The 26,257-nt window shown below is 53.2% G+C and overlaps 9 protein-coding genes across 9 annotated transcripts; 2 read left to right on the top strand and 7 right to left on the bottom strand.

The window, feature by feature from the left end:
• Nucleotides 1-281: 281 nt before the first annotated feature.
• GT037_009658 (amidase signature enzyme) lies at nt 282-2,495 on the bottom strand (the record flags this gene model as incomplete). Its single annotated transcript, XM_038934705.1, has 6 exons — nt 282-883; nt 934-1,053; nt 1,105-1,231; nt 1,330-1,530; nt 1,586-2,007; nt 2,060-2,495. The coding sequence occupies 6 exons, from the start codon at nt 2,493-2,495 to the stop codon at nt 282-284; spliced, it is 1,908 nt and encodes a 635-aa protein (XP_038782506.1).
• A 2,029-nt stretch (nt 2,496-4,524) lies between these two features.
• GT037_009659 (retromer complex subunit vps17) lies at nt 4,525-6,497 on the bottom strand (the record flags this gene model as incomplete). Its single annotated transcript, XM_038934706.1, has 3 exons — nt 4,525-5,393; nt 5,444-5,897; nt 6,009-6,497. The coding sequence occupies 3 exons, from the start codon at nt 6,495-6,497 to the stop codon at nt 4,525-4,527; spliced, it is 1,812 nt and encodes a 603-aa protein (XP_038782507.1).
• Nucleotides 6,498-6,697: 200 nt separating this feature from the next.
• GT037_009660 (p-loop containing nucleoside triphosphate hydrolase protein) lies at nt 6,698-9,394 on the top strand (the record flags this gene model as incomplete). The annotated part of the gene is made up of 1 exon (XM_038934707.1): nt 6,698-9,394. One exon carries the CDS (start codon nt 6,698-6,700, stop codon nt 9,392-9,394), a length of 2,697 nt encoding a protein of 898 aa, XP_038782508.1.
• Nucleotides 9,395-9,545: 151 nt separating this feature from the next.
• On the bottom strand, nt 9,546-11,225 carry GT037_009661 (glycosyltransferase family 69 protein; the record flags this gene model as incomplete). Its single annotated transcript, XM_038934708.1, has 4 exons — nt 9,546-10,847; nt 10,901-11,016; nt 11,094-11,108; nt 11,171-11,225. The coding sequence occupies 4 exons, from the start codon at nt 11,223-11,225 to the stop codon at nt 9,546-9,548; spliced, it is 1,488 nt and encodes a 495-aa protein (XP_038782509.1).
• An 868-nt stretch (nt 11,226-12,093) lies between these two features.
• GT037_009662 (glycosyltransferase family 69 protein) lies at nt 12,094-13,751 on the bottom strand (the record flags this gene model as incomplete). Its single annotated transcript, XM_038934709.1, has 2 exons — nt 12,094-13,127; nt 13,181-13,751. The coding sequence occupies 2 exons, from the start codon at nt 13,749-13,751 to the stop codon at nt 12,094-12,096; spliced, it is 1,605 nt and encodes a 534-aa protein (XP_038782510.1).
• A 1,085-nt stretch (nt 13,752-14,836) lies between these two features.
• GT037_009663 (uncharacterized protein) lies at nt 14,837-16,512 on the bottom strand (the record flags this gene model as incomplete). The annotated part of the gene is made up of 2 exons (XM_038934710.1): nt 14,837-15,309; nt 15,363-16,512. 2 exons carry the CDS (start codon nt 16,510-16,512, stop codon nt 14,837-14,839), a joined length of 1,623 nt encoding a protein of 540 aa, XP_038782511.1.
• Nucleotides 16,513-17,069: 557 nt separating this feature from the next.
• GT037_009664 (uncharacterized protein) lies at nt 17,070-17,453 on the bottom strand (the record flags this gene model as incomplete). The annotated part of the gene is made up of 1 exon (XM_038934711.1): nt 17,070-17,453. The coding sequence occupies one exon, from the start codon at nt 17,451-17,453 to the stop codon at nt 17,070-17,072; it is 384 nt and encodes a 127-aa protein (XP_038782512.1).
• A 687-nt stretch (nt 17,454-18,140) lies between these two features.
• On the bottom strand, nt 18,141-20,345 carry GT037_009665 (yl1-domain-containing; the record flags this gene model as incomplete). Its single annotated transcript, XM_038934712.1, has 1 exon — nt 18,141-20,345. The coding sequence occupies one exon, from the start codon at nt 20,343-20,345 to the stop codon at nt 18,141-18,143; it is 2,205 nt and encodes a 734-aa protein (XP_038782513.1).
• Nucleotides 20,346-21,976: 1,631 nt separating this feature from the next.
• On the top strand, nt 21,977-25,391 carry GT037_009666 (rna binding protein; the record flags this gene model as incomplete). Its single annotated transcript, XM_038934713.1, has 2 exons — nt 21,977-22,212; nt 22,262-25,391. The coding sequence occupies 2 exons, from the start codon at nt 21,977-21,979 to the stop codon at nt 25,389-25,391; spliced, it is 3,366 nt and encodes a 1,121-aa protein (XP_038782514.1).
• Between the last annotated feature and the right edge of the window lie 866 nt (nt 25,392-26,257).

Raw genomic sequence — 26,257 nt, forward strand, 5'->3', positions numbered from 1 at the left:
AGTCCACTGTGATATAATATCACTTATTAGTTTTGTTCCATAGACTCGCATACATTTGAAATGATTCATCGTGGCAACTTTCCATGTGTTGACTTACGCAGAGTGCGGAATGTAGTGCGCAGATTCTTCAATGAGTCACAAAGAACGAGTGGATGCGGATATCCCTTGCTAATCCTGCCCGAACACCATCTTTACCCAACCAAAATTCAGGACCTAACTGACCAGACGCCGCGCTAACCCATGCACCACCACCATGACAACAGTAACAACATACGCGTACATCATCTTGAGAATGCACCTTCAGCATCATCACCCAAGCCCCTAAATGCAATCCGACCATTACTCCGCAGCACTTCACAGACTGTCTCCGCACTTAATTCATAACCGCTCTTCCGCCATCGTGCATTCAGCCAATCTGCAAGTGCGTCCGCACTGCAGCTAAATCTCCGTGTATCCCACTCATGCAATATTAGATCGATGATTGGCTGATCTGGCAAAGGTTCTGGATTTGGATCTTGCAAAGGCACGGATGAGAGAGGCATGGGTAGTGCGCGTGGAGGGAAGATATTCTCGTATGCTGTCAGAAAGTGAAGAAGTGTATGTTCGGTGTGCGGGCGCGAAGCCAAGGTTATGCCAAAAGGCTGACCGTTGAGCTTCAGGGCGGAGAGTGGGCATGCGGCAGTCGGATAGCCAGCTGCTGCTGCAAGGGTAGAGAGAGGTGCGTCGCCGGGAGCAACGATCAGGTCAAGTTGTTTTGTAGCAAAGATAAAATCCAGGCCTTCAGGTCCGCCGGCAGTTTGAAGATGTTGCCGCGCGGCATTCACCTCTTCACGCTTGGTGCTCGACTGCAGCGCAGCCATCAGATCGTTCTGGTCCGGACATGCTGATTGGAATTAGTAAGAAATAGAGGTTTGGCAGTCTGCATCGACCTACTTGGTGGCAGACACAGCTCGGGGTGATCTAGGTTGAAGTTGATAATCTCAGCCAAAGAGTGCATCTTCGTGACTCTAAAATCGCGGATAAACTCTGCTAAACAATCCTTGAACTCAGAGTCTGCATCATGTCAGCATACATACAATGCAAATCAGAGAGCCGAATACTAACACACGACAGGCTCAAAGCAGTTCTTTCCGTCTATAGTCAAGCTTGATTGGTTCGGCAATTCCACTGGATACACGACATCGACTCCCATCTCGATCATACTCTGAACAATCATATCGTACTTTTGTGTCTGCATCATGTCAGCATTCTATGCATCAACACAGCACGAACCCCTGCAAAATAACGTGTGTTCGTTGCACCCACGTAAGCAGAAGTCCACCAACATACCATGAATCGTTCAGCGTCAGCATTGATCCGCCCACTTTTTCGCCACACTTTCCAGATGGTCGGCTCACATATGCCGATACGGAGCGATCCGAAGTCCGGCTTGATTTTGAACGATCTATGTGGGCTCCTTGTGTGTTCTTCGCGGTTGGTTGGAACCATCATGGCGTCCATCAGCGCTACAAGATCTTTTGCAGATTTGGCCTATAGCACACGGTCAGTGTTTCTGGTACGAGCTGACAGATATGCATATGCTTACCATGCCTCCGACGGCGTCAAAGGTTTTACTCAGATTGAAGATACCGTCCATTGGCACCACACCAGCTGTAGGCTTTAGAGCGTAAAGGGCTGCGCGGTTTGCAGGCGTAATTAGAGACCCGATAGTGTCTGTTCCGATGGCAAGAGTACTGAAACCTGAAGCCACTGCGACAGCGGATCCAGTCGAAGATCCCCCTGGCGCTGAAAGTTCCCAATGTAGCTTTCGTTTCTCGATGTGTCTTGACACGTACGGCGACTGACATTGTCCACCCACCGCGGACCACCCTGGAGGCATAGAAGGATTTTTGAGGCCACAGAACTCTGTCAAATTGGATTTGCCGATAACGATCATACCTCGTTTGATCAACCGTTGAACGATGGTTGCACTTTTCTTCGGTATGCAGCCAACAAAAGCGTACGATCCTAAGCCAAGTAAGTTACCGATCATAATTGCCGTTATCTGCCAGCCACATACCCACTGTGGTGTCCATGCCCAGTTTCTCATCGGTCATGATGTTGTCTTTCAGTACTATCGGAATACCGTGTAGCGGACCCCTTATCTTGCCTCTAGCTCGTTCTTCGTCAAGCTTTCTAGCTATTTTTAACACTTCATGTTTCGGCGCCACCGAGATCAACGCGCGCAGCTGTCTTCCTCTCCTGTTATGCTGTTCAATCTCTTTTAGATATAACTGCACGATCTGTACGCTTGTGAGGGCTTGCGCATTCAGGAGTTCCGAGAGCTCGAACGCCGAGATTGTGAGCGGATCAAAGTCTGGAAGCCATGTGTCATCGGCTGAAGAAGTGAATGATGCTTTGCGTGACGAATTGTTGTTATCGACTGACTCTCGTGGCGACACAGGTCCGATACTAGGCGCAAGCGCTGTTTTCAGATATCTGAACACTCTCGGCATGGTTGCGAGAGATCTGCGGCTGTTGGCTTGCTAATGTCGGGTGTACCCCGTGGGGATGGAAGATGGCCGGGATGTCTGCCGATCCGGGACGTTGATTGCAGCGTCTGAGCTCTAAACGTCTTTTGGAGAGAATGTACGTCCGAACTTAAGACTCGAGCGAGGGGACCATCAATGTAAGGGAGCAAGGCAACCAAAGGTGTCTGCAGGGGACGCGGGCTCCGCTAGGTTATGAGTGCTCGCCATGGCTGTCCCCGAGACCCTAGACATCGCAAGTGGCTGCAGGTATGATCCATCTACCCAGGCTGGACCGAACTGAACGTTCGCCTTCGGACATCCCGGCTGAAGGCGTCCATAGGCTACGTGAAGTAATGGGGTTGGTGGTTTCAGTGAAGCCAATGGAGGAAAAGCGTTTCCGATAATTCGTGTCTTTCAGTGATCTTATTCGCAGACTAGGGTACCTCATAAGAACCACCTGATGTGTGATCAGGTTGAAGTCGCACAACACTTTACCCGGAACGCAGGGCCGCACGGAGCTGCTGGCGGTTGACGTCTCGCTTACGGTCAGATGGTGTGGCTGCTCACCCTGCTCCCGTCCAACCCGCCGTGCCGCTGGATATCGACACTCTTGGGCTCTGCGGAGTCGTGTTGACTCTACGTAGTCATGTCGAGGGAGACGTTCTATCAGTGTGAGCCTGCTGAGCTTCTTGTTTACTGTATACAATTTTGCGAATATTCTAGTCTCTCAGTCTGTAAAAGAGTCAAATTGTTGACCACTGTGAAAGGCTCCCCTTCGTGACGATCAACATGCCACCATGTCTAGGATGCTTATCAAGATATTGCTCGATACTACTGTGCACTGGTGGCACAGCGAGCACTCCATCCGTAGGCTGAAAGGATGCTTGCTGGGTATAAATAACACGATGGTCGTCGTCACGGAATAGGCGCGCGTACTCTTCCAAGGTTAGGTGCAATCCTCAACCCTTGTCTCGCGCCCCACAACAGGAAGTGGTCCCAGGATTGTTGTGTCGCATTCTGCGGGGAATCAAGTCTCCGGACGTCTATGACTTTATAGACTACGAAAACGGTCGCTGCTGTCGCAAGACATGGAGCATTTAGGATCAGTTTGATGTGTCTTCCGCCTCTTGTTCAGGCCCCCCAGCTAGGCAAGGCCCAAGAAAAGCCGTGTCGGAGTAGCTGACGCCGTGCAAGAATGGTACAAAACGGCTGGCGCCGTGGCACGGTTCTGGAAGGATGGCACAGACCCAAGTGCGCTTGTCAGTCAGGCGGCATGGGCTCGAAATAGTGTTAGCGCAAAGGACTGCCGCCATCCGTCCAGACGGTCGAAATGCAATATGCAACCCCACACTTTGTAATATCCATTGCCACGCTGTATTGATTGCGGTCCAGGTTGGCACGAAAAGCTCTTTGATCAACTGATGCACTCTGGAACCGTGATTGTCACTAGGATAGTGTGCAGCTGCCACGTCCGCCAATCTGGATTGCAGCCTTCACTGCCGTGGCAGATGTCAAAAGCCGAGGCAGGTCCCGGTAACGGGAGTCAGTCAAGTGCAATATTGCAGCCACGTACTGATGCGGGCGATATGCCCCGATGCATATGTCGTAGATCGGGGCTGCATGATCTTCGAAAAGTCGGAGCAATCCATGTTGAATTGGTTGTGGATGCGCGTGGCTGATGAGTATACGAAAAACGAACGCGCGTGCCCAGAGACTGACAAAGAGTTATGACGATGAGACAAGATGACAAGGACGTTGTGATATAGACAGAACAACGATAATTTATTAGCGCTAGTCCGACGCCGACTCATCGTATCTTTTTACGGAAGGTGCGGCCTCTGGTTTCACGTCCGCGGACGAGCATAGCAGATGCCACGCAACATTGAGAAACAGTTAGAGGTGGGCTCGTATGGGGTGTAATACAAATGTCGAGTGGTATCCTGCAGTCGCTCCTCAAGAATGCGATCCGCCATGCCTTGCCCAATACACTTCAACCTACCAGACGAAGTTGCTCCTAGAACGTCGTAGTGGCCAATCTACTTGCAGCGTTCTTTGCGTCGATGCGATCGTCATCTTCTTCGAGCCCCTTCTGGCTGCCTGCTTTGCTTGTCGCACGCTTCCTGCCGCCCACTGACTCTTCCGCATTCTCATCGACCTCGGGTAACGGAGCAACGATGCTGCCACTCATGCTACGGTTGAGGCCATCACCTGGTCGTCGTGGTACGCCAGACCATGCATCGCCCTTGGGACCTTGCGAACTGGCCATGGAAACACGACGTTGAGCTGGGTGTGCTTCGCGTCCTAGTCGAGAAAGGCCACCACTACCATCGATAGCTCGAATGTCTGGCCGTACAGATTCTAATGTGGCAAGCGTACGGCGCTCAGCCTCAATCTCTCGTACGACGTATTCGCGAATTGCCTGTCTCATGTCTTGTGTGGTTCTGTTGAACCACTTACGCTGCTCTTGGAGGAGGTTGGCGGTAACGCGCTGAGCTTTCGTCGTGAGGTACTGTTCGTGACTTCGTGCTTCATCTAGAGCTGCGATAGCCTCATCGACTTTGTCCCGTTTCACACTAGAGCTGGCTTTCAACCTGTCAGCCGCAGACAGTTTGGACTTTGTCGCGGACTGTGCCTGGAGCAGCTCGCGTAAAAGGATATGTCGATTCGTGAGGGTTTCCTTCGCGATGAAGGCGTCGCTGCTATGGTACTGCAGAGGGTCACCAAGAGTTGTAGCTTCAGCAGTACCCTGAGCTGCGTGGTAATCGCCGGTGGCCTGAATGACTTTTCCAAGCTTCTTGTATGCATGTGAGAGACCAACGTGCGTCTCCTGGACGTGTAGCGCCGCGAACTTGGCACCGAGGTCGGATTCTGCGACACCCAGATCTGGAGTATGTTAGCCCAGCATCCATGAGTCTACTTGTATGTATGCCTACTTCTCCTGTGCTTTACAACCTTCTCCAGCTTCTGCTCAGCCTCCATTGTACCCAGGTAGAAAGCTTTCACAATTGGTCGTGCTGCAGCAAGTTCTGGGGTGTCATCTGGCGGCGGCGCAAATTGCTTGATCATCTTACGGCGCACACCAGTGGCGGGTTGTTTCCTCCGTACGACAGGACTGTATCCGAAATCGCTCTCGACGAAGAAGACCATTTCTTCGTCGCGTATCAGGATGTCATTGCTACACACAATGTTCAACCACCGCTGTAGCGACGTCTTTAAGCGTGCCTCATCTTCGTCAGTGCCTGCGCCGGCCGAGGTGGTCGCTGGCGGTACTGCAGGCACGATGGCTTCGGGACAGGCTGAGATGAGGTGTTCGCCTAGCTTTATGAATTCGGAATGTAGACGCCGGACATCGCGGAATTGGGTCGTTCGAAACTTGGGTAGGTTCGTCTAGAGACAAGTCAGCATGGCATGTGATTTGATAGCCAGGCGCAAGTGGTATGAGCAGGATTGGAGGTAGCTATGCAGTCCGACCAAGACGTCTCGAGACCACATGTCTACCTTGATCCATCCCTCCATGTCCACTATGTCGCGCAACCCTAGCCCGGGTATATCGATGTCATCTAGACGTACGTAAACATCGAACCGCAGTATGGGGTCCTTCTTGCTATTCCTCTCGAGTCCCGTGACCTTGGCCTGAAGCTTGTAGTGTTGCTGCTGTCGCTGTGGCCTATTTCCGTGGTACCTCTGCGGCTGTTGCTGACCTTGCTGTGCATGTGGTGACCTCGGCGCATCCTGACCCGGCTGCTGAGGCTGCTGTAGATGGTCGCCGTTCTCTGGCGCTGTGCCTGGCCGACTTTGCGCATCTTGGTCGCCCATATAGCCATACTGTTCACCACCTTCATGGTACGGGGAAGCCTGCGGAGGCAGCGGGGATGAGGGGATATCGCTGGCTGATGGTTGGCCAAAGGACGTTCGGTTGGCCTGAGGCGAAGATGCCCATGGGTCACGGCCGCCGGGGTGGTCCGGGTCGTGGGCGCTGTAATCCATGGCGTGTGGTGGTTAATTGAAGCTCTGGACAGCTGCAACTAGCTGTCGAGTGATGCGATGATGTCGCTGGGCGAGTGCCCTGGCCAACCCTGGAATTAGCCGAGCTAGGCAAGGCGCGAACGTTGACCTTCTCGACATCACGTGCGCCGGACAAACACCATCGTCTCAGCGCATCAGTATCGCAGCAAGCAGTCTCGGGCATGAGGGTCGGATGGGTTACGTCTACCCGTCGAGTCTTGCGACACCATGTGAAGACTCCACGGCGGCTGCTGTCGACGCAGCCTCAACATGATTTGCTTTCCAAGGCAACCCGCAACATAGGCATCATCGCCCATATCGATGCAGGAAAGACGACTACCACTGAGCGGATGCTCTACTATAGTGGTGTGACGAGGCGAATAGGAAATGTTGACGAAGGCTCAACAGTAACCGACTTCCTCCCGGCTGAACGAGCACGCGGCATCACCATTCAATCTGCAGCGATAACATTCCACTGGCCTCCGCTACCACCAAGTACTCAGACTCCACCACCTCCACCGCAGCTACCAGCTTCGTTCGACAATGTTCCACGATCTTCAACTTCTCACAACATCAATCTGATCGACACACCCGGCCATGCAGATTTTACTTTTGAAGTGTTGCGTTCGCTCCGTGTCTTGGACGGCGCTGTATGTATCCTTGATGGAGTCGCCGGCGTTGAAGCGCAGACGGAGAAGGTATGGACGCAAGCTGGAACGTACCATATTCCCAGAATCATCTTTGTCAATAAGTTGGACCGCGTAGGTGCTGCCTTCTCACGCACTGTCAAAGAAATAGGTGTTAGGTTACATGGATGGCCAGCTGTGTGCCAAATACCATGGTGGAAGAACGGTAACGGCGATTTTGTTGGAGTTGGTGATGCCATCAATCTACGTGGTATGCTCTGGCAAGCGGGTGGCGATGGAAGGGATATCCAAGCTTTTGGGCTAGAGGAGCTGAGCAAGACCGACGAAAAGTTCGCAGAGGAGATCAAGAAGGCGAGAGTAGCACTTGTTGAGATTTTGAGCGAGCATGACGATGTCATGGTTGAGCATTTTCTGGAACACGATGAAGATCATTTGGCTATATCTGGACTACAAATCATGCAGTCATTACGCCGAGTCGTACTACAAGCACCGCAGAAAGTCATACCCGTCTTCGCTGGTGCTTCATTCCGCAACATTGGTGTCCAACCGCTACTTGACTCGGTCGTCGATCTCCTCCCATCTCCACTGGAACGCCCCGATCCTGAGATCAGCATCTCTAATCAAAGCAGCACCCTCGCTACCCTTCTCAATGCTGCCACAGCAGCACCAACGAGAACGACTAAGCCATCAAGGAAACAGCAGAAAAACGATGGCGAACTAGCCGTTGCAGAAGTCAAGAACCTCAACGCATGTGCTCTCGCCTTCAAAGTGGTCAACGACGCGAAACGCGGCGTCTTAGTTTACGTGCGTGTCTACTCAGGCTCTATTGACCGGGGTGCCATCCTCTACAATACGAACCTATCCCTTGCAGAACGTGCGCCCCGGCTCCTTGAGATGTACGCAAATGATGCCGTTGAGGTAGACAGTATTGGTGCCGGCCAAATTGGTGTCATCCCCGGATTGAAACATGCTAGAACGGGAGATACACTAATTGTATACCGTGGTCTTCAGATGAAGGGAACACCGTCGGGCGGTCTGGACACTCTACAACTCCGACCCATCGCCGTCCCACCACCAGTCTTCTTCACGAGTATCGAACCGAACAGTCTCAGTGAACAAAAACATGTCCAGGAGAGCCTCGCCATCCTGCTGCGAGAAGACCCGAGTCTCCATCTGTCCGTCGATGAGGAGTCTGGCCAGACGCATCTAGCAGGCATGGGCGACCTCCATCTCGAAATTGCTCGAGACAGGCTCCTCAATGACTTCAAAGCCAAAGCGCGTATCGGCAAAATTGAAATTGGATACAGAGAAACGATCACAACGATGACAGCCACGGAACCGTTTACATACACTCTTGACAAGCTTGTCGCAGGGAAACAAACAAAAGCCAGCATTACCGCCTCCGTCGAGTCCGCGGAAGACGGTAATCTCATTCCCCTCAGTCCACCCCAGCAACAAGAACGGGAAAAGAAAGTGCAGGACAATCCCTTCGAAACCATCTACAACCTCCCTGATAACAACACCCTCCACATAATTCATCCCGATCTCTCCACCTCCGACTCCGCTAGCCACAAAACACACATCCCACCCCATCTCTCCCTACCAGGTATCCTACACTCTCTCCAAGCCGGTGCAAGCGCAGCTCTCGCCCGTGGCCCTTTCAACGGCTTTCCCGTAGCCAACACCTGCGTAACTCTAACTCTCGACGCGAAATCCCATCTTTTCCCCGAAACATCACCAACAGCGATTTCCATGGCTACCCGCGCTGCGGTATCAACTAGTTTGAGACACGCCTGCGATGCCGCACCAGCAACGCTCATGGAACCTGTTATGAACGTGACCATCTTCGTGAACGAGAACAATATGGGCGCGGTGGTACAAGATATCTCTTCTTCACGTGGTGGTCAGATCTTGTCACTTGATGGGTCGGATGATTCGATGAGTTCCACGACAACAAATGGCGACGAAGAGGCGCTACCGCGTATTGATCCTGCGCTCATCTACACTCCTCCAGATCCTTTTGCATCGGGAACGGGGGAGATGGGAAGCGGATTGAGTGATAGTCAACGGCAAATTGTGGCAAGAGTACCGTTGAAGGAGATGGTTGGTTATTTGAACCAACTTAGGGCTCTGACAGGTGGAAGAGGCACGTTTGTGATGAGTGTGGATGGATTCGAGAAGATGGGAACGCAGAGGCAGAAGGAGGTGCTTGATGCTTTGCGCGAGTTTTAAAGAGATATGTACTGTATGATTAGATGATGTAACATATATTGTATACGTTCACTCCAAACTGATAGATCTCAATGCTACGCAAATAAGATACGTTCTTCGTCTACAGAGTCACTGCCAACACTTTGGTGTCGAAATGCAAAACCATGTATGTCTACGCCGTGAGTGCACTGCTCAGTCCCAAGATCCCCATACCCGCAAATGCAGAAACAAAGCATAAACGCCGAGAATTTGTCATATCTAGACTCTCTCCCAAGAGTTGCAGTGATACCATAGCCATGATGCCTGCCGTGACAGCAAACATGCATCCATAAATAGTGTCCATTCCCTCATCTGTACCATCTTGTCGGCCTCTGCCTTGAATCTTGAACCATAGCGCTGCTACACCTGCGCCTAGCGGTTGACTGACGCCTCCCAGGACAGCCGAGATCAGCATCGCTTTCCAGCGCGATCCGATCGCCAGGTAGAGAGGTAGTGCTAGCGCAAATCCTTCGGTGATGTTATGAATAAATAATGCGAGGAAGATGGAGAAGCCCAATGTCGGGTTGGCGTGGTTTGTAGCGTACGTGATGAAGCCTTCTGGAATTTTGTGCAGAGCAATTGCTGTGCTTGTTTGCAGACCGAGAGAGAGGAAAGCGTTCGTTGGGACGTGGTGATGGTGTTGTTGCGCCTCATTGTCATGCTCGTCGTGGTCGTGATGATGATGGTGATCAGTGTGTGATGAGGTGGTCGAGGATGAGCGGCTGTGTTTTTGTAGTGGTTGAATTTCGTGTGTTAGACTGGGTGTTGCGTGACCATTAGAAGGCGGCAGACTTGCAAAGGAGCTTTCCATTGTAGCTGGCCCAGACCGTGCAGGTACCAAGGGTGTTGTTTCGTCAACATCTTCCAAGATTGCTCGACGTTCATGCGGTCCTTGTGATGTTTGGCTCCTGCTCATTCCTGATGGCCGTGCAGTTGTCAAGCTCCCCAAGGACTTTCTCGATTGCAAGCGTGCAGGCCGAACTTCACACAGGTCGCCATAACATTGTCCACTATCCGTATCGTCACATGGCTTCTCGGCGCCAATGACTAGTTGAGATACTTTGGATGACAGCGACTTGTGCAGCGATGGTCTCCGGGATAGAGCGGCTTTCGAGTTATCGCTGTGAGTTCCGTATGAGGGTTGCTCGTCATGTCTATGGGCTTGCGGAAGACTGGACTGTTGCTCCTGCATTGGTGGATGAGAATGCGAGTGGTAGTCATGACCTTTCCCTTGCTCTTCGTCACCATGCTTGTCGTCACAGTCCACAACGGAGTGTGGAATATACTGGTGCAGTATTCCGGAAAGAACTGAGATGCCAAGAGCACCAATCAGGAAGCAACCGATTAATGTTAATATCGCATTTCGTGGTGACATGCCTCCCTTCTTTAAATAGTCTTTTGCCGAGGGAAGCATGCTATATAGTGACGAGAATATCTTGAAATTAGGTCAGCAACTGCTGGAAACTGTACGACGATGGTGGTACGCACCATGACACCAAAGGACAGACTCAATCCCGTCGACAAGAATGCATTACTTTCTTCAATCTTGAAGTTCTTCTTGCCGGGGAAATATCGTACGATGAGGTCGACGCATACTATCGAAGCTAGCCGTCTTTAGTTTCTAGACTTGGTGAAGTTCTCCGAAACCGGCAGATTCAGTCTACCGTAGGGATAATCTTACCTCCAAATGTACATGCTGTTTACGCGTTAGCCCGCCCGCTTCATCTGAGTCTTATGCAGTTGCCCGCGCAAACATACCTATGCCGCTGACCGCGGTCATTATCCACCCACGCGTGTCATTATCGAGAACCATATCTGCCTGCAGGTACGTTCCTTTGATGACGTCGTTGTGCCAAGCTTCCTGTCTTCGCGAGCAGGGGATAGTCGCGGAAATGCAAAGGCGATCAAATTGTTCTAGAGAGCGGGCGGCAGGCGATAAGAGATGATGAAGTTTGTATATACAATAAGGACCCGGTCAGATGAGGCGTCTTCTTCGCACCGTGTTGTCCCCCTAGCGCGTATCTTGCATTCAAGGAAATCTTCGGGTTTAGCGGCTTGGCGATCAGGCTAACTGATACACACGTGTCGTCATTGGCCGAAACTCAGGTGGCAAGGCCTCGCGGCTCGCCTCACGTCGGATGGCAGTCACAATATCAGACGTCAAGAGGAAATGGGAGCACTTCAAAGCATCGTCTGGGAATGTCAAAAAGAATCTCAATGCGACCAAGAGACCGTTCGTCTTTTGATTTTTGAGGAGAGAGGGCACATGAGCAGTGTCACTAGTGCCAAGACACGGAGGCGGTGAAAGGAAGACAAGACACTTGAAGGGTGACATCTGACATTGTATGACTGATGAATCTCGAGGCTACTCTGGCTCTCATATCAAAGTTGAAACTAGATGAAAGAAGATAACACCGGCAACTTGTCGACGGACACGCATTAAACTGGTAGTCCCAAAAATAACTCCTCAAGTGTCCCTAATGTACCTGCGCTGTGAAGTAGAGGGCAATGCTCCTCAATCGAGGCTTGTTGATGACCATGATGTAGAAATTCTAGAAAAGCTCAAAGAGCTAGAAACGCCGTATTTCCGAAACATCCCGCTATGCATTACAAAGAAGAATTTTGAGGTTCCAAAGTATGAGTCAAAGAAAAGTCGTCGTCAGTAGTCGTGTGTCGAGCAATCAGTACTTGGGGGGTCTCGGAACAAAGATCTTGCTCCACGCACCAGAGCCGTGTTCGGGCTTCTCATTGATGACCAGGAGGTTGGGCGATGAACAGTAACCACCAGGTGCCGCTCTCCGTGTTTGCTCCTCGTAGTGACCTTCAAGATCGGCTTCGGTGGCGTTTTGTGCAAAAGCTGCAGCCGGATGGTCGTAGATCCAGACCTTCTCTGTTACGAGCTCACCAGGCTCTTCAGCGAAGCGCGCCTTCTTCTCAGGAAAGCCAACGAAGTAGTTGAGAATGTCGTGGATTGGAGCGTAGAGCTTCTCCGGGCGACGAATAAAAGAGAGCCAGCTCAGGGTCTTCTCGTCATATGCTACCCGCACGAACGGGTTCATGTATATCCTAGATTCCGCAGGCCGACCTTTCCCAGACATTCGGTACTGGAGATCTGCGTTGATCAGACAGCACTCGGACGCTTCCCAGAACGTTTCGTTGTCGTGTCTAAACCGAAGTGGGAAGATGCTGTGATTAGGCGTCCCGTTCTGTGGGTTTGCGGGTTCTGGCTGTGCTCCGGTCCCCTCCTGGAACCACTTGGCTTCAAAAGCTACCATTCCGCCCCAGCAACTCCTCACGCGCACCGCATCTTTCCCTGCGAGCACATCGGCCCTGCTGGTCCCTGTTCCCGCGCTGGTGAACCACGGGAAGAAGGGCAAGCCAGTTATCATGCCATCGAAATCGCGCGTGGCGAAGCGGTCGTAGAACTTGAAGGGCATGATATGGTCGACAGCGCATGCCGCTGCATAGTCGGCCCGCCCGGTCGAGTCGATGTTGGTTGCGAAGAGGAGTTGGGCAGCTTCAACGGGGTCGAAGTTGACGTCGTTCAGGTACAGGACCTTGTCAAACTTGACGCCGTGTTTGTCGATTGGGGCGAGGGCTCGGTTACGCACCTCGGCAAGGAAGGCGATGCGCTTGAGGCGTTTGTCGCCGTTGGGTAGCGTAATGTGGGGAAGGGTAGCGAGATCAAGATCTTCGGATACAATGGTGGAGTTGCCTGGCTGGGTGGTTAGTCGTCTTCAGTCTCGGACAGGGGGCGGAGCTCCTCACATTTGACCTGTTCGCGGAAGGAGATTAACGACTGTTTCGTCACTGGATCGGGGTTGTCTTCATATATGCTCAGGTGCACATTCTCCTGTCCCAGCAGCTCTACCAGCTGCAGGACCTCCCTTCCCCATGCGCCAGACGTCAAGTCGCCCTTGGTCTCGGCAAGCGAGGCGGCTATGAAGACCTTCTCGTTGTAGGGGTTTGCGCGCCCCGTGGTAGTGGCTCGCTTGCGCAGTTCCTCGTAGTGTGGAGGCCTGACTGTGTAACTCGGGAAGAAGATGCCGGCGACCAGCACTAGGACTATGAGGATGTAAGGCACAGAGAACAGAGTCCAGTAGACCAGCCGCAATATAGACCGTTTCCGGCGGCGCGGTGTGACGTAGTGAGCGTATACAGCGCGATCAGAGAGCTTGTTGACAGCATTGAAGCGGCTGGTCAGGCGGTGCAGCCACGAGTGTCGCGACGAAGCTGAGGCGCCTGGTTCCTGGCCGACAAGCTGTTCGTCGTCGCCATCGAGAGATTCGCGTGGAACCAGCTCATACTCGTGTATGGGCCGGCGGGATTGTTTAAGCATCGGAAGGATTCCTTGGTGAGTGAAAGGGGCCTAGTTACTCGGGTCCGCCATCAAGCGAGAGCGAGCGAGTACAGGCGTTGGGTGGAGGCGTGCAGCAATGTTAAGTACAACCGCAGAAAGGAGTGTGGTATTGTAGCTCGCAGAGTCACAAGGTGGGAAGGCGGGAGGGTGGTGGGTGTACGGCGCAGTGTTGTCCAGCAGCTGCCATGCTCCGATCTTGGGGACGCACGCACGACGCGCAATTCACGGCCTGGTTGGGGTCTCCCTCATGCCAGGGTCCAGCACCCAGCCGAGTGGAGCAGCGTGAACGTGCACCCCTCGCCGCCGACGAACCTAGTTGTGGATGACCTTTTAACCTTTGACATAGCCCCGGCATCCACACAATAGTCGCGAATAGCACGTCGCGACAGCGGGATAGCCGTTTCGAATGCCTCGTTGGAGCCACGGCGGGCTGATCTGACAAGGCGCTGTTTCCCAACGCTCCAGACTGCCCACTCGCACCACGCCCCCTAAACAGAGCATCGCGCGCGCCCAACTTCTTCCCGCTCCCAGCTGACCTCACCTCGGGACCGAGATGCATCCTTCGCCAGTAACGCCTCAACTTCGCACCATGAGCCATCAGAATCTGCACATGGGTCCTTGGCCTGTATCTCGGCCTCTTGGTCTTCGGTCATTGCATTGGCAATCGATTCAGTAAGCGAAGACACATCTACCGAGATCGCGCGGAGTTTTCCATCGCTCTAGGACGCGTACTTGGCGTATCCCATATACGAACGCGTATCTACACCTGCACTGCCTGACATTACTCCACACACCTCAAACCACTGGCTTATGCCATTCCCAGGTTACGCGGACTTGTCATGCTAACAATAGCTTCTATCGTAATCTTTGGGGCTTGCAAACAGTATTCAGGTCACATCTCATCACAGCCTCGTCAAGCTACGCATTTGATTACAACACTTCCAACTATTGGTTATTCCATGCCGTCCTGCAGCAGGCCAATGCCCGCACAACAACCCTTGCTGTGATCCTTTACGCACGTTTCCCTCGCAAGACTATCCTCAGTTCCCTCGTTGCATCTGCCACTACTCGCCCTTGTTCAGACTTGATACGGATGATCTAGGCAACTTGAGTGGATTTCGGATTTGTGAAATAGGAGAGTGTGGCGCTGAGCTAGTTCTCGGTCGAGCAGCGTTGCCGGAAGCCGACGGTACCTTCGGTATACTTGTGTGGCCTACCGACGTTGGCGTAGATGGTTCTTCGACCACTGGAATAGGCATCGGAGAGTAGCGTGGAACCTCTTGTGTTGTTGATGAACGTTCCTTGCCTGGCTTCTGCTCGGGCTGTCGATCGTACCGTCCACCGAACTCATCTCGGACACTAGTAACGACCCGTTCCCTCTCGTTCCCCTGGCGTGTGTCTTCGTTTGGCTTCGTGTTCGTTCTTCTCACAGCATGTGCTTCTCCTCCAGGTTGGTCCTTCCTTGGTCCGCTGTCTCTCGGACTTGTCGTCCGCTGTCTCCACCGCTCGTACGAGCGAGACCTCGCAACGCTAGACTCTACAACAAATGTCAGCATACATTCCATGAACAGTAACCTCCAGTCTACCAACGAGCAGCGGAATAAGGGTGAGCATTACTCGGTGCTGAATGCCTCCTACTCGTGTACAACTCCAATGGCCTCGCTGCATACCCGCTCATCGGCGTAAAGGGTGCGTACCTGACTGAAGTATCCGGCCCATCAACCCCCATCGTGTCGCGATTCCATTGTCGAGGATACGATCTAGGAGTGTTCCAAGCTCTCGTTGCCGTATGTGAATATTGCGGGAACTCGAACGGCAACGTGTCCGTGAAACCAGGCGTCGCTCGCGGTATCGATACCCGTGGAACTTCTTGCGTGGTGCCTGATGTGTCACTGGAGCTTGATGAGGACGATGACGATGACGATGACTGAGGGGCTGCCTTCTTCAGCGCCTCCAACACGATAGGTGGATACTCGTCGCAAATGTGGATAAAATCTACTCTCTCGACTCGACGCGCACGACTAGCGGCAGACTTCGGCTTCACTGGAGGGGTCTGGTGCTGGCTGGCTTTGGGTATATCCGAACTCATCGTCTCCGTGTAGGTCTGTCGATAATTAGGTTGCTCTCGGGGTTGATACTGAGGCAGATACTGAGTTGGGTGCTGAGGTTCAGGCATCCTTGCCGCCATTTGTGGAAACAGTTGTTGCGGTACCGCTGTAGGCATAGCGAAAGGTGGCGTATAAGCCCACCCTTGAGTCTGCCATGGCATTGAAATCCGCTGCTGTATTTGTGACGGGTAGTCGACTCGGTTCGCGCTAGGCCACTGTTTCTGTTCGAGCGAAGGATGGTATAACTGTCCATATGACTGTTGCTGCTGTGGCTGCGTAGAGCTATTGAATTGTAGCATCGGCCTCGCCCAGCCTGCATTCGCATTACGAGCAGCGTGGCTCTCTCCATCTCGGTGCTCGTAGTACTTCCTGGTCTGCGACCCCTCAGGTCTTTCTCTCTCCCTCTTCGTGGATCTCGACTGGTGCCTCGGCGGCTCTCGCTGCTCCCCTTTTCCGATGTATACACATGGCGGTGGCCTTGCTTGGCTTGAAAAGAGGGTGTGACACCAATGCTCAATTTCACAGCAGCTTTGATGGATGTAGCGATGAATGAACCAAAGGGCGACGTAGATCAAGGCTGCGCCGAAGACGCCTGCGAAAACAAGCGCGATGATGAGGTTGGTTGTTGCCATGACGGGCAATAAAGGAACAGGATTGAAGCAGGGCAAGAGCATTCAAATGACAACAAAGGTGAGGAGTAGGAAGACAGTTGTATTGGAGCAACCGTCAACCAGATAGATATCTGCTGTCGTTTAGCTAGGCTGTAGTAAGTTTGTCGAGGACTAACGATGCAGCAAACATCCGGTACGTTGTGCAATATGGCATCCAACCATCGAACACACCAACGCAGTAGCAACACACGCCAAAACAAATGAGTTTGGTAAGTTAAGTTTCGATGGCTCGGTACTCAGCGCTTGTTTTCTTATCTAGCATCGAGGGACAAAGGCTCCCGAGAACTTAATATCAATTGCGGTACATGCTCGAGGGACAAACTTGTACAACGTCTTCTAGACGCTCGTGCTCTCATTAGACGTTACACGGTGCACGACTTGCCCAGGCGCCTCGATCATATCATGGTTATGATAGTATACAGGCAGTATCGCGGAGTCGTCTTCCGTCTCCGTAATTGTTTTCCATTTCCATATCTCCAAACTACTTATGAATATGCTTCCTTTCGTCTCCGCCATTTTTACCATTTGACACCACTGTCTCCCGCAGGCGTGGCGTCCCACGGAGCTTCTCCACCTCCACCTCCGTCCCATCCTGCAACATGACCACCGGCGTTGCTCTTCGCTGCTCCACCTCCACTACCAGCACTCTTCGTCGCTTTACTGCCTTGTCCGTTTTCGCTCTTTGCTCCTCCGCTCTTACTCCTCGTCTTACTACCATCCTTACTCCTCGCTCCTACACTAACGCTTCCTCCAGCCTGCGCCTCAACATCTCTCATGTAATTTATTTCCTGAAACTCCAGATCAACAGCCCTCCGACAGCTCCTCATCAGACAGTAGCCGAAGAAACAGCAGAAGAAGGTGACGAGGATGAGGGTGAGTATGATGGCGTGAATATACTTCATCGTGGGTAGTTGATTATGCCCGCAGCTTATGGGCGGGTCGATGGATGGTTCCTCTTGTTGTACAGGCGTGCGCAGACGTTGTGATGATGTATTGAAGTGCCAGATCGATCGATTGTGAGTGTTCTGATTTGAGGGGAACGCCTTTGCTGAAGATGGACGAGCTTTAGATGATGAGGCCAGCGCCGTGTATATCTATCGTGACGGCGAGTCTAGATGTAAGCGCATAAAGTTAGTACATGTTCCACTTACGGTTCGTACAGGGACACTCACAGTGTACATTCAGAATTGTGGTTCTGGGGTAAGCAGTCCGTAGCGTAGTATTCAGTGAAGAAATGGTACTGGTGTCGCTCTCCGATCTAACCGGGAAACCGCCTTCACTTTCACTATTCACCTCTACTTCTAGTTCGTTGGCAGTATGCTGTAAGCAGTTGAACATAATCGGAGCTGATTCGATGATAGTTAATATGTCCTGAAGGTCGGTAAGAAAAGCGTTATCAGTAACATTGTAGACAATACCGCTAGGATTTCCAGCGTTTCTGAGCAGTGACTTCAACAATCTCTTGGGAAGACCTTGATAAGTGGTTTTGTAACGCGATGGATACCAGGATTGTCAGAATGATATTATTGATGTTATATGGATATCGTGCGTGTGGTTACAGAGAAGAGTGGTATCTACGGATCCAGCTTTCACGACCCAGCAGCAGTCTCCGCCTTGACAGGCGCAGAACTTTGTTTCCCACCCACAGACGGTGTAGCAACAACAATAGTATCTCCATGTGTTTGTCCCACCGGCGTTGGCTGTTCTACACGCTGCACTTGTTCCTGGACTGGCGTCTGCAGCTTTGTTGGTGGAGTAGGCGTGGGTGGGGGTGGCGCCATGACCTTCCTTGATGGACTTGACATTTCCCAGAATCGTCTCGGCACGTTTTTTGCTGGTGGCATACCCAAAAACCCTTTGCCTCCCATACTTTCTAGGGGTCTCGCCCGACCTCCTACGTAGCATCCCAAATCGCCACTCCACACGAAACCGCCTCCTACCACACCTCGTAATACACCGAAAGCGCGTGCATCACGATACGCAATACCTGTCTCTGGGTCGCGGTATCTGGCGATTGTGTTGGTAATGGGACAGAGCTTTTGTCCTGGTTTGAGCACGATTTCTGGTTCGGCTTTTGGCGCAGCGTTCTTCCGTGGTGGCTTCGGTGGCGCAATGAGCGTCTTTTGTATATAGTCTGTAGCTTCGGCAGGAGTCCAGTTGAACAGCGCAGCATAGAGTTGCACCAAGGCTGACCTGTCCTTTTCCTTGAGGAGTGAGGCTGCTGTTCTGGCTCGCGATGATGTTGTTTGTGGGGCGTCAAGGTTGGGAAAGTTTGACAGGATTAGTAGATTGCGGAGAGCTCGACGTATGACTTTGCGTCGTGGTGGCTGAGGAGGCAAGGCTGGTTTTTGGAATTGTGCAATGAGGGCCTGGGTCCCTGTTGCTGGATCGCCGTTCTGCTGAAGTAGAGAATGGTCGCTGAGAGATGGGTGTAGTTGTTGGGAGAGAGTTGCTTGTGAGGTCGCATATTGGTTCTGGAAGGGAGAAGCTTCCGTAAAGGGAAAAGGAGGAAGTTCGTCGCCATGCATGGACTGGGATTGCGGGTTCTGAGCGTATTGGTCGATGCCAAAGAGAAACGAATCTTGATTCGGAGGTGCGAACATGACAGTGCTAGGGTGTTGCATGCCAAATGAGCCCATGAAAACGTCACCGCCTTGTGATGCTGCTGCTGACCATGGTTGATGTGAACTGTCTTGTTGTGGTGGCATCGTTGCTGGTATCGAAGGTATCTGTGATGAGCTACTGAACGGATTCAAAGAGGGAAATGATGGTTGCTCATCCGCATGATTTTCAGGCGCTTGTACCGGAAAGTTTGTCGACTCTGGCTGTGTTGTTGGCGCCTCCACAGCCGTAATTTCCTTGTTGAGCTTTTCTTCGAGATGCTCCAGACTTGGCGCATCCTTGCCTGTGTACTTGAGCTTGTCATCGACCCAGATGCCCGGACCGCTGTAGTATCGGTAAAAGGGCCCATCGATTTGCCGGTTCTTCAGGGCGTCGATCTTCGCCTGCCTCTCTGCTGCTCTGGCTTCCTCTGCCTCTTCCCATCTGTGTAGAGTCTTCTTGTTGATGCGCTCATTACGGGCAGCCTCAGCAAGCCGTTCGGCCTGCGTCAATGGCTTCTCTTTGGACTTCTCCTTCCGCGCCTCTGCGGCCTTCATCATAGCCAGGGTATCATCGCGCCTCCGGTCCTTTTCCTTCAGTTTGGCTAGTGTGGCGTCCTTGTTCGCTACCGTCTGTTTTCGCATCGACATGCGCACCGGGCCATCCTCTTCGGTAGGCAGCCATGATGCCCTCTCAGACTTCTTCTTGGGGCGCGGAGGGGCGAGCGTGGGTGATTGTGCACGCGGGAGATCGAGTTTGACTTTCTTGCGTGTCACGGCGGCGACTCGTGCAGTGAAGGGGTTTGTGGCGGCTTTGCGCTTCTTGTTCCGCTCTTGTCGCTCTGCCTTGCGCAATTCCTTTTCGCCAGCATCGTCGTCGTCGGCGCCATCGTCATCCTCGTCTGATGATGACGAATCCATGTTGTAGTCTTCCTGCTCATTGACAGCATCGCCCTGAAACTCCTCCTCGTTTGGAGCCTCCTCCCACTCCTCACCCCATTCCTCCTCCTCCTCGGCCGCATTGGCGAGCAGGTTGGCCATGCGGTTGCCGGCATTGGATCGCCGGGCTCTGGTCTTGACCATGAGCTCTGCGGGCGCTTCCTCTTCGCTCTCATCTTGGGATGCCTCGGACTCGCCATCGTGACGAGAGGGCGGGGCATCTTCCATGACTATCTGAGGTGGCTCCTCGGACATGGTGGTCGAGAGAGATTGGAGGGCAGGCGCGGAGGCAGGCGCGGAGGGTGCAGACGAGGCGGATGGAGCCTGAGGCAAAGCGAGTCGGACGGCAGCGATCAAGGGTGTGGTGCGGATTTCCAGAAGACTTCCATGAGACACGGATTATACGCTCCAACTGTGGGGTGAACGACTATCCAGCATGGACTGCAGGGCGGCGGGGCCGTCTGGCGTTGCGGTATTATGCGGGTTTGGTGGGTTGTTTCAAGCGACGTGATTGTACTGTGTCTTGAATTGCCTGCAGTCGTTGGCGATGGATCGAGAGCACGCGCCTGCGAATGACGCGACGGGCGATTGAGAAGTCGCCAAGTCAGCGGGAAAGACTTGGCATGATCCATGGGACCTGAAACATAGCGTGCTTATGATTGATAAACGTTGTTCCAAGGTACCGCACCATGTCATGTCAACGCCTCACTAAAGCTCTTTGGGTCTGCATGGCCTGTCAGGCTGTCTACTTGCAGGACATGCAGGACAAAGGCATATCCGTAGTGGTCTGACGTGCTTGTTTTCTAGAAGAGAGCTTGTTTCGATTGCGTGGACATGCATTGCAGGCTATAGTGATGTGATGTATTCCATACTCTAGTTGCAATTGAGCGGGCGCAATGCAGATTGCTGTGTAGAGAGGGTAGAGAGAGAGGGCACTGCTGCAGCTTGGTCGAGGACAAAGTTTGATAGGCCGTCGGTGGGCATGCAGGACCCCAGGTGCACGTTAATCCATGTTTAGCAGCGGCAGGCCAATCACAGCCCCAAAGCAGCCAAAGGCACACAGTGTCCACGTCAGATTCTGGAGTAACGGACTTTCTCGACGCGCCTCTGTGTTTCAGACGGTAGCGGACATGCGCTGCCCTCGTCCCGCGGCCACCGACCCAGGACACAATTGCAGGACTGGCAGTCGACGAGTTGGGAGCCCCTGAATCTCTACAAAAGCAATGCGCAGCTGCCGTGCAATAGAAACCCTCACTCGACGTTGGACAGCCCGCCCGCAACCGTAGCCGACCGCGTAGATCGTGCCCGTAGCCTGTAACGTGCTTGTTCTGGCAGCCCTCCCAATTGAGCTAGTTTCCCTCGTGTTCCTGGTGGCTCCCCATTTCTATCAAGCGAACCTCACCACTCCCTCTGTTCTGTTGCGCATCGCTCCATCGCTCCATCGCCCTCTCCCCCTCCCCTCCTGCGACAACTAGCTGTATCGGCCTCGTCCCGAGCTCGGATGCTTAATCGGCCATCGTCCGCTTAATCCTATTACTTCTGTTCTCCAGGCACTCCGGTGATCTGTCTATTCCGCCCGCCTGCCGCTGTACAGGTCCATAATCGACCACCGCCAATCCTCCGTCACTCCTTGTCGGCAAACAGCCCGCCGTCTGAAGCTCCACCATCGCATCCGGACTGGATCCAACGGGTGTCGTCGTCTCCACCGTACACACAGGCTGCGCTACGCTGAGCCCGGTCTTGCTGGCAATAATCCTCTCCGCCTCACATTCCTTTGGCCGGCACCAACCCTCCTTCGCACCATTACCCTGGCTTTGGTAACCGAGTCACCACGACTGTTCTTCCCGTATAGACTACCCAGGTCACCACAGGGTCTGTAATCCATAATGGCTCCCACCAACCGCCCCGAACACCACATCAACCTCAACTACATCCCCCAGCTGCCCCAGCCGCCACACTCGGGCTCCTCGACCGGCAACACCTCGCCTGTCGAGCCCCCCAACAGCGGCTCTCTCCGCTCCTATGGCAATGCCGCCAACCCACTGGGTGCCGCCGCTGCGGGTGCGAGGCTCGGCAATGGCTCCCCCTCGCATGACTATGGCGGCCGACTATTTTCCAAACGGTATGTCGCATCCTGAAACAAGTCTCGACTCGAGCTAACACCCTGACAGTGCACGCGAGATTCAGGCACAGGAGGGCCTAACTCCGCAAATGTGGGGACCTCCTACCAGCGGTAACTCGACACCGCTGCGTGAGACTATCCCAGAATCCCCCAACAGCGAGAACTTGAGCTTCCCAGATTTCAACAACGCCATGCCAGAGACGACACAAGCTGCACCCGCCTCGGGTCGCCGTGCCCGCGCTGGCACTCTGCCCTCACGCTTCTCCCCCTCCGCTGCCCCTCCCGGCCTCATGTCCGGCACCTCTCTGCTCCCCAAAAGCTCGCGACCAACGCCCTCCACAAGCCCTTTCAAACCCGGCCCGGGTACACCGACCGACAGCTCGAGCTTCAGTGCTCTCGGATCCACAAACGCTGCTGCCAAGTCCGCACTGCTCTCGCGTCTCCGCGCTGGCTCAATGCCCCAACGACCGGGTGCTTACTTGCCTCCCTCCAACTCTGCCTTTGGTAATCCCATCTTCTCCAATGGCTGGTCAAGCGGCCGTGACCGCAGCAGCACACTTCACAGCATTGCCTCTGTACCCTCCAACGGGCCTGGCTCGCCTAGGTCTTCCTTCTCGCGTGATTCGCTTGCCGACACTGATGTCAAAACTCTTGATTACCTTGGTTTGGTCGATACGCCCCAGCCTGCGCGAGCAACCTTGGCTCCGTCCGATATTGAGCTCCTCCTCGAGAGCCAGAGGAACGCCAACAGCCAGAACTCGAACAGCGCAAACCGCTTCCGATCCTACTCTGTCAATGCCAAGGAGAAGTATGCCGAGGACGAGGAGGACCAGTATGGCGGGTACAGCGGTGCCATAACCCCTGCAGAGGCCAATGCTCTTCTCATCCATGAAGCTGTCCGCCAGCACAACCTTGAAGTGCAAGCATTCGCGAATCTCGCTTCCAACGCGCGCCCGCGAGCCCGTACTGCTGGTGTGCTAGATGCTCCTTCGCGGGGCATGATGCGTAACTACCTGCCCGCTATGGGACGGTTCGACAATGGCATGGGATCTGGTGACCTAACTGAGGATGCCGAGTACAATCTTACTGAAGCTGTCAAAAAGCTTCACTTGCCAGGTAACAACTTGGGTGATGACGGAACTTTGGAAGGACCTACTCGATCTCTGTGGCTTGGCAACATCCCTTCATCAACCACGGTTTCATCGCTCCAAGTTATCTTCGCCCAGTACGGTGGTATCGAGTCTACCCGAGTGCTTACCCACAAGAACTGCGGTTTTGTCAACTACGAGAACCTCGAGAGCGCCATTCAAGCGAAGTCGACTTTGAACGGAAAGGAGATCTTCCCAGGTGCTGGTCCCGTCCGCATTGGCTACGCTAAGATCCCAAGTGCAGCGGCCACCCCTGGTCACAACGGTCTGTTCCCTTCACCGAGCCCTGACCCAATGTCAAAGGCTCAGGCTGAGGGCGCGGCTGGCTCTGCCACTGCTACCAAGATGAATAGCATCCCCGCAAACGTTCCTTTGACAACCCCGGAGCTCAGCGACATCCGCACGGACATTATCCAGATCGTGAAGGAGTTGGGCGCCACGGACGATGAACAGTCACGGATCACTAACAAGGTTGAGAAGGCTGTACAATTCAACAACTATGTTGACGAGATCCCGTCTGTTGAGGAGCCAAGCCACACTCGCATCCACGATGCTCCCAGACTGCGAGAGATCCGCAAGCGCATCGATAACGGGTCCTGTTCAAAGGAGGACATTGAGAACATCGCCATGGCCATGCTCCCCGAAATCGCTGAGCTATCCTCCGACTACCTCGGTAACACTGTGGTGCAGAAGCTGTTCGAGTTCTGCGAGGAGCCTACCAAGGAAGCCATGCTTCGCGAGATCGCTCCCCATCTTGCTAAGATTGGTGTGCACAAGAACGGAACATGGGCTGCCCAGAAGATCATCGATGTCTCCAAGTCTGAGACTATGCAGAAGATGGTTGTGGATGCTGTTCAGCCATATGCCATGGCGCTCTTCCTCGACCAGTTCGGTAACTACGTTATGCAAGGCTGTCTTAAGTACCAGAAGTTCAACGACTTCATCTTTGAGGTCATGTTGGGCAGACTTTGGGATCTCGCTCAGGGCCGATTCGGTGCCCGTGCCATGCGAGCTTGCTTGGAGAGCCACTATGCCACCAAGGATCAGCAGCGCATGGTAGCTGCTGCGATTGCTCTCCACAGCGTCCAGCTTGCGACCAACGCGAACGGTGCTTTGCTCCTGACTTGGTTCCTCGACACTTGCACCTTCCCAAGGAGACGTACCGTGTTGGCTCCCCGTTTGGTCCCACACATTGTTCACCTCTGCACACACAAGGTTGCATATCTCACCGTGTTGAAGATAATCAACCAACGCAACGAACCAGAGGCCCGCGATACTATTCTGCAAGCATTGTTCTTCTCTCCCAATGACCAGGTGTTGGAAAGCATCTTGGCCGACCAGAACTGCGGTGCCACTTTGATCTTCAAGGTGCTGACCACTCCGTTCTTCGATGAGCAGATTCGGGCGGATGTGGTACAGAATGTGCGCAATGTGCTGCTGCGTATCAAGGCGCAGCCCCAACAAGGCTACAAGCGACTTATGGATGAGGTTGGTCTCTCCACTCGTGGCGGCCCTGGTCATCGTGAACATTCCGCAACTCGACCAGCATCTAAGGATAGCATTGCGTCTGGACCTCCGAACCCTGGAAACTTCTATCAAGGAGCGGCTCCTGGCTACGACCCTGTCGCACTTCAGCGCACAGCAAGCATGGAGTCCAACGGTTTCGAGCAGTACCCAATGGGTGGTGGACCCATGTACATGCCAAACATGCAGGCTATGAACAACCAGCAGCAGATGCAATACCAGCAGCTCTTGGCCCGACAGGGTCAGTTCTATCCTCAGATGAACGGCTTCCAGGGCCCAGTCCCGGGTATGGATGCTTATCGCAACGCCTCGCCCGTTGCAGGTCCCGGCAGCTTCAACGGATCACCGATGATGCAGCCCGCCAACCTTGCCGGTCAGGGCATGCCAGGCATGTACCCACCATATGGCATGTATATGCCACCCCAGCACCAACAGGCCGCTGGAGGCAATCAGCGACGTGGCAGAGTAAGCAGAAATGCGTCCCCTGCGAACAGCGTTCGCCGTTAACATCTCTTTAGAGATAAATGCCTCGCCTGAGGGTTTAGATTCTCATCTTTTCTTAGATTCTGTGGTGTTGCCAGGAAAAGCAGCACTATCTTCTTGTATATGATTCGGATCTTCACCTACACGCATCTGCTAGCGAGCATTATGCAAAGAGACAGACACCATCCTTCCCAATGTTTCTCCTTGCGTCTTAGGACTTTACGAATTTCATCTCTATGTACTCAATCAGACATGTTACTATTGGCCCCATGTCGTTTGTCTTGTCACTCGCTTAGCCATTGCTTGGTGTTTTGGGGAGTACTTTGAGCAACGTTCTTGTATGTCGGTTTCGAGTGGAGGGCTCACCTTATGGGCTCTGTCGATCGATCGGATGATCATTGTATCGATATAAACGCGCATATGAGTGTTCAGGTGGAATGATATATGCGATGCAAAAGTACCACTACATGGCATGATCTGGGAATGGGATATTGGACACCTCTTTTCTTCCGTGTCCTGTATGGAAAACAGACCGAGCTCGAGCCTGCGAGCTAGATAGAATTGAGGTCTTTTTACTATATCAGCCATCATCTCAATACTGCAACAATCTACGAGCATGACCGAATACCACTCAAAGATGAGTCGATTCACCCTGTCCTTGACTCCTAATTAAGGTTGGTATGCGCCGCGAGATGTCAGACGCTTGTGGCGGAAGGAGACCAAGGAAAGTAGTAATAGGAGCAACAAAAGTCGATTTGAGCCGCCCCATCTATATCAATTGAGCGTGGGTATCATATACTGCCTGAACGCGCCGGAACCCCGTGATAAACGCCTATATCGAAATAACGACGATACGCTAATGGCACACCACCAAGCCTCGTGGTTACGAA

Source organism: Alternaria burnsii (genome assembly GCF_013036055.1).
Source record: "Alternaria burnsii strain CBS107.38 chromosome Unknown 725, whole genome shotgun sequence".
Lineage (NCBI taxonomy): Eukaryota > Fungi > Ascomycota > Dothideomycetes > Pleosporales > Pleosporaceae > Alternaria > Alternaria burnsii.